The sequence below is a fragment of the Pseudopodoces humilis genome, chromosome 3 (assembly GCF_049639895.1).
Source record: "Pseudopodoces humilis isolate 2021_Gansu_Grassland_sample_001 chromosome 3, ASM4963989v1, whole genome shotgun sequence".
NCBI lineage: Eukaryota > Metazoa > Chordata > Aves > Passeriformes > Paridae > Pseudopodoces > Pseudopodoces humilis.
Window position 1 is genome coordinate 11049755 of NC_142202.1, and position 6556 is coordinate 11056310.

At 52.0% G+C, this 6556-nt stretch overlaps 1 protein-coding gene across 3 annotated transcripts; it reads left to right on the plus strand.

Moving 5' to 3' along the window:
- Positions 1 to 3226, plus strand: LOC102109481 (serine/threonine-protein kinase pim-1-like). Of its 3 annotated transcripts, XM_088053659.1 has the most exons (6): positions 1 to 199; positions 280 to 330; positions 560 to 929; positions 1134 to 1310; positions 1596 to 2827; positions 3113 to 3226. In XM_088053659.1, the coding sequence occupies exons 3-5, from the start codon at positions 602 to 604 to the stop codon at positions 1982 to 1984; spliced, it is 894 nt and encodes a 297-aa protein (XP_087909785.1). In that variant the 5' UTR covers positions 1 to 199; positions 280 to 330; positions 560 to 601; the 3' UTR covers positions 1985 to 2827; positions 3113 to 3226. The 3 variants fall into 3 exon arrangements, with proteins under 3 accessions (XP_087909785.1, XP_087909784.1, XP_087909783.1); XM_088053657.1 differs by lacking the exon at positions 280 to 330 and having other exon boundaries at positions 79 to 199; XM_088053658.1 differs by lacking the exon at positions 1134 to 1310 and having other exon boundaries at positions 71 to 330.
- Positions 3227 to 6556: the final 3330 nt, after the last annotated feature.

The window sequence follows — 6556 nt, forward strand, 5'->3', positions numbered from 1 at the left end:
GTCGCCGGAGCCCGGAGCGGCACGGGAAGCAGCAGTGCCGGGGGCGGGCGGGTGCCCCGGGCAGAATGCCGAGAGCGCGGTGCCGCCCGGACGGGCGGAGAAGCCTCCCCTGGAGCAGCTCTACCGGCAGGGCCCGCTGCTGGGGAGCGGCGGCTGCGGCAGCGTTTACTCCGGGACCCGGCTCGCCGGCGGCGCCCCGGTAAGAGACGGGGCCGGGTCGGAGCGGGGTGGTTCGGCGGCGGGCGGTGAGCTCAGCCAGCCGCTCGCCTTGGCTTGCAGGTGGCCATCAAGCGAGTGTCCCGGGATCGCATCTCGGAGTGGGCGCGGCTGGTGAGTGAGCGGGGCCAGCGGGAGAAGCCGGCGGGTCGTGCCGAGCGGGGCTGAGGGGAGGCCCGGCGGGCTGGGAACCGGGACACCGCGAGGGGAGAGAGCGTGGAGTGAGCGGGGGCCGCGCAGGGTCCCGAGCCGGGCGATGGCGAGCAGCGGTGGAGCCGGGCAGGGGGTGCTGAAGGCGCGGCGCAGCATCGTCCCCGCTGACGGCATCGCGGTCCCCCCGCAGCACGACGGCGCCCTTGTGCCCCTGGAGCTGGTGCTGCTCTGGATGGTGTCGTGCCCTGGCTTCCGCGGCGTCGTGCGGCTCTTGGACTGGTTCCAGCTGCCCGACGGCTTCGCGCTGGTCATGGAGCGTCCGGAGCGTTTTCAGGACCTCTGGTACTTCCTGGACGAGCGGGGGTTCCTGACGGAGCCCGTGGCGCGGGGGCTGTTCTGCCAGGTGCTGGAGGCCGTGCGGCACTGCACCAGCCGCGGCGTCCTGCACCGCGACATCAAGGCCGAGAACATCGTCCTTGACCTGGCCACCGGCGAGGCGAAGCTCATCGACTTCGGGTGCGGCACGATCCTCCGGGACACTTTGTACACCCGAATGTCAGGTGAGCCCAAAGCCGGGGCCCAGCCGGGCAGCAGAGGTTCTCCCCTTTGCTGGCAGAGGGGGAAGAGGGAGGAAGGGGGGAATCCTTCAGCCGGCTGTAGCCAAGTTACTTTTCGCTGGGGCAGGGGCTGGCTGTTGTGGAATGGGAGCTGGCTGGGAGGGAGGGAGCAGCATCAGCCTGATGAGCTGCGCCCCTGTCCCATAGGAACACCAGAATACAGCCCGCCGGAATGGATCCTCTTCGGCTGCTACCGTGGCCAGCCAGCCACCATCTGGTCCCTGGGCATCCTGCTCTATAAGCTGGTCTGCGGGCACCTTCCTTTCCGCACCAATGAGGACATCATCCGGGGCCAGCTCTTCTTCCCGGCCCGGGTGTCTCAAGGTGGGAATGCACCTTCAAGGCACAGGAGGAGGAACGGGGTTGGGAGAGGGCAGGTGGCACATAGGTGTCCTGCTCTTGCAGCCAGCGAGGAGGGTGATCTCCTGGGCCTAGCTGGAGGAGGTGGCACATGTGCCTCTCTGCTTCTCTCCTCCTAAAGGGAGGATTAATGGGAAGCTTGGGTGCAGCTCCAAGCAATCCTAGTGTGGCCTATGCGGCGTGGAACCTGGGAGAGCACGGACAGGAGCCTTTTCCCGCTGACCAGCCGTTTCTGATTTATCTCCACAGACTGCCAGCACCTCATCAGGTGGTGTTTATCCATGGATCCAGCAGACAGGCCATCCTTGGAAAATCTTCTTGAGCATTCTTGGCTGCAGGACCCCCACCTGGCCCAGGAGACAGCAGAGATCCATCCCTCTACACAGTGGGGGGATCCAGGAGCCAAGCAAGTACCAGCTGCACGTGTCTCATGGCGCTCCAAGAAAATCCCAGAGCGTTTCCCTGCAGCTGTGGAACAGAGGAGAGAGCACAGCCAAGATGCTTCTGCTGGTCCCCGGCGAGTTGTGGAGGGAGCAGCTCAGTGCTCCCCATCCTGTTGGAGAAGTCGTGACAGTGCACTGAAGTTGCCATGGACTGGAAAAGGGGAAACATCCCCCTGCAGCTCAATGGCATCGTGATGTCCCCGCGAGCCGAGGCATGGCTGGCGTGTTCTTCTGGAGCACAGCACGGAGCTGGAGAACACCATCCTTGAGCTGCTCACTGATTGGGCAGAGCCGATTGGCTTTGCTTGCAGCCCCTTCCTGGAGGACACGCTCTGCACCCAGATAAAATCAAGATGAGTCCCCAGCTGGCGGAGGGGTGGGGGATGCTTGTGCTTCCGGCATGGCAGGGCTTGGTCTGGCCACATGCCGGAGGTTCCCCGCTCAGCGGTGGTGGGGAATATTAATATTTCCTCTGGCTGCCAAGCTGCTTTTTAGCAGAGGACAGATATTGTGTAAGGGGAGCCGGCTACTGGCTTTGTGAACGGCTTCTGCAAGCCAGCCTGGCACCGGCTGGGGTGGGGGCAACATGCCTGACAAAAGCATCCATCCATGTGTATGGGAGGCAGCAGAGGGGGACAGGTTCTGAAGCCATGCCCCAGCTGCTCTGCTTTGGAAGCCTTTGAGGAAGGGGTGTTTTTATGGGCGGGAGAGGTGGGGATTTTCCCCACCCATGGAGAGGTTTAATTGTCACATGGAGTAGTCACACCCTCCCCTGGCCTGTGACACATCAATAACCTTTGATGCTTTTCCTTGTTTCCAGGTCTTGTTTTGAATTGCCTTTCATGCAATTGTTCTTTGTTTTTTTCCAGAAGGATTGCACTGGTGCCCGGACCGGATGGGGAAGTGCTGGCACCGTCTGTGGACTGTGTCTAGTGCCTGCACTAGCCCTGGAGACCTCAGTCTGCAGGGACATCTCCTTCAAGAAGGATGAGAACCTCCTGTGGGATCAGCTCCTCTCCTGGCAGTAGGTCTCCAGAGGTGGGTACCCGGCTCCAGAGCACAGGTGGCAGAAGGGCTTGGGGCAGACAGCAACAGGCACAAGAGCATCCCGCGCTTGCAGCTGCTGAGGAGGTTGCTGTGCCGTGCTTAAGCAGAGGAGGTGGAACGTGGCCTGCCATGCTGCTCTTCTGTAAAATACAGAATGGGTTGGGAGGTTTGGGCTCTGAGCACAGCCAGCATCCTGGCCCGGGCACAGACCATGGTGGGACAGGGAGGACAGGAGACTTCTGCGACTGACTGTGGCTTTCTGGTTTCTCTCCCCAGGCTACCAGCACTTCATGCCATGGAAACGGCACCGCTCGGCCTGCCAGCCTAGGAGCGCTGGAGGGCAGCAGGTGTTCATTTGCTGTCAAAAATTAATTGCTTTGTTTTTGTTGTCATCATTGGAGCACTTATTTCATTTTTTCCAAGCTTTTGGTCCCCTTCCTCCAGGGCCAGACTTCTGAGTCCTTCCTCAGCTGTTTGATGGCATTTGGCAGGGGGGGTTAAGTAACGTGAAAAAATCAACAACAGCTCCTGTTGCCAACTGCAGCATCCCTTCAAGAATCCAGACCTGCCAGCCAGGCCCACAAGTGACTTGGAATGGGAAATGGTTTACAGGGACAAAGTTGTCACCCTGCTGCAAAAGCTGGAACGAAATCAGAAGCATAAAAATGCCATTTCAGTTCAACCCCAGCCCAAACTCATTATCCTTCCCCCTTCCCTGCAATTGACCAAACCAGCCAGGGAAAATGGCTCAATGTCTCCAAGAGCCCATTTTGAGATGGAAGTTTACAACTTCAGTGTTGGATCAGAGCATCCCAAAGTAGCAGCTGCTCATAGGGATTTGTATATTTGAGGATTAATAGTCCTGTATGATCTGGATTCAGACCAGAGCAATCCAGGTCATTTTCTCTCTGCAATGAACTTTTCCATTTACAAAAGGATGAAAAAACTGAGTACAAGCATGCCTCTGAGTAATAAACTCAAACTACTGAGTACTGTCCCCTGTCCTGGAAAAGGACTGCTCCCATAGCAGAGCTCAGCAAATGCAGAAGGTTTAATCCCGTTATCCAGAGGTTCAAATCATCTCCCTACCTCCTTCCTTTTCCCCCCACTCTTGATCTGACCTTCTACTTTTAAATATCTTTATCTTATCCCTATTCCCATGGTATCCCAATTCTAATTGCTTTAGACTTCTTAATATTAGAAGAATGAAAAGTCCTACATACAAGCCAAATAAGGCCCAAACACTAAACACCCCTTTGGATTACTCCAGGCGGTAGCAAATGGAATCATGCTGTTCAGTACTGAGCCTCTTTGGAAGGTGAATCCAAGCTAGAATGGAGCAGGCACCAGGCATACCATTCAGCTGTGCAGACCTGTCTCATTCCTTAAGGATATGTGCCCGAACATAAAGAATTGCTGTGGTAAGGTGAACAGAGAGCTGTAACATGCCAAGTGAATCTCCTCCTCAACCTCACTTCTAGGAGCAATCATCATAATTTTGAGCAACCACTGAATCATGGCTTGAACAAGAATAGGAATGAACACCCTCGCTATCATTCCACTCATCTCCAGATCTGCAAATCCCACCACCCACAAGCCACTGAAGCCATAATCAAATGCTTCCCTAGGACAAGCAGCTGCCTCAGCATTCGTCGTCTTTTGAAGCAGAACCAGTGTGACAGCAGCAAATTAAACCACCCAACGTCCTGCCCCTACTGACAGCAGCAATTGCAATCTAACTAGTCCCAGTCCTTTTCCATTTCTGATTCACAGGATTATTTAATCCCTAATCACTGCTATCAACAATTACTAAATTCACTGCCACCATTCTTGTCCTAAATCAGTCTACTCAAAATTATTAATCACCATAATGCCTGGTTCAACAGCTCTAGGAGACTGAATTAGACTAAATCAAACACAGGTTTGAAAAATCTTAAGCATTCTCACCTGAGTTGAATAGCCTAATAATAATTACGTCTGTAATAGCCAAACACCCCCTACTAACTTTCTACTTACACTTCCTTAAAACTGCCACAATAGTCCTCACTCTCAACACAAACAGAGTTCAAAAGCTACCAATGTTAATGGCCTAAAGAACAAAAATACCTACATACACAATAAAATCCCAGTATTAATCTTAGGCTTCCTAGCAGAACTTCCCCTGCTACCAGGCTTCCTGTTTAAATGACTTGCCTTTGAAAAACTTCCTAAGCACACAATGACCAAAACAGACACATTCATTGTCATACTCTCACTACTAGGACTGCTTCTCCTCACATAATACTCACCAAACACACTTCCACCACTCCAAATAAAAGCCCTAGCAAAAACTTGCCCAACAAAATCCAGAAACCTAAATGATCATATCACTAAAAACTAACAAAAAATGAGGCCTAACAATTGAAACTGCAACTCAGAGTTAAGCTTAAATGTAACTCTAGCATTAATCCTAACAACTGTATCTCCATCCCTAAAAATATTTCAACTAACCCCTCACTTTAAAGTTAAGTCCAACATTTGCCCTAACCCTGAATGTAACCAAAATGACTGTAAATCTAACTCTACCACCTAATGCTATCCCTATAAGCAGTAACCCTGACCCTAAACTCAAAGCTGACTTTATCCCTCATGACTGTAACCCTAACCTTAAGCTCAAGCCTAACCATAATACAAATCCTTTACCTAAAACTTTAACACTGAGCATAACCCTGACCCTCTATTTAGCACTTTATTTAGCACTCTATTTGCACCTAATGACTCTTAAACAAAACCACACACAAAGGAACTGCAAAGGGAAGGTGAAGACGTAAAGAAAGTGCCTCACCAGTACCCTCGGGACCACAGTCCCTGAAATTTGCAGAATCCTGGGACTAAGGACCACAGAGCTCACTGGGCAGGCAGCCCTGAGTCCCATCAGCATGGGGCTGGACACGGTGCTGGGTGCTTTGTGCCTGGGATTACATACCCAAGTCCTCTGAGCAGGGATCCCTGAAGGATGATTTTGGTGATCTTCTCGGAGTGGCTGGTTAAAATCTTGCCAATCCTTGAGTTTCTTCAGGGAGCAGAACTCACTGTTCGTTACGTCTTTTGATCCCGGGCTCTTGATCTGCAGAGCAATGCCCACTGAGAGGTGAGCAACAGGCTCACAGCTAGAAATTACCTTGTGGGGTATATTACTCATTCTAAATGGTAAGGCACTAATAATATTCTTGTTGGGAATTCCTCCAGTGGATGGAGGGAAATGTTAATGCATTCCAGTTGTTACTATTTTTTTCCTTTTCAAAGCTGGTAATGTGGGAAGATGGGTAAGTTGGGTGTGTGCCTCAGGGGGATTTGATTTTCAGTGATAACAGGCAGCGTATTAAATTGTGTTATGTTAATTTTTATATAACACTGTACATTACTGCTTATTTCACTTATGTTCCTGACATGGCAGCCTAGTACAGTGCAAAAATTCATCTTTCTTCCAGTCACTACATCTCCAAAGGATGGTATTTGGAGAGAAGGTCTTATATTCAGAGACTAGGGTCTCACCACAGACTGCTTCTGGAATCACTATGTTGCATTTTGGTTCCAGATTGTTGGAATTTGGTTTTCCCTTCCTCCTGGAGAAATCCACAACTTTCTGAATTAATTCTCTGTCTTCTTGATATATCTCTGTATCTTCTTGAGCTATCAATTTTATAGTTTTAGCAGAGTTGGCAATTTGGTGCAGTTAAT

Coding starts and splice junctions, on each gene's coding strand:
- LOC102109481 (XM_088053659.1), top strand. CDS start 602: ATGGTGTCGTGCCCTGGCTTCCGCGGCGTCGTGCGGCTCTTGGACTGG. Junction 930..1,133: donor TTTGTACACCCGAATGTCAG/GTGAGCCCAAAG, acceptor CCTGTCCCATAG/GAACACCAGAATACAGCCCG. Junction 1,311..1,595: donor CCCGGCCCGGGTGTCTCAAG/GTGGGAATGCAC, acceptor TTATCTCCACAG/ACTGCCAGCACCTCATCAGG.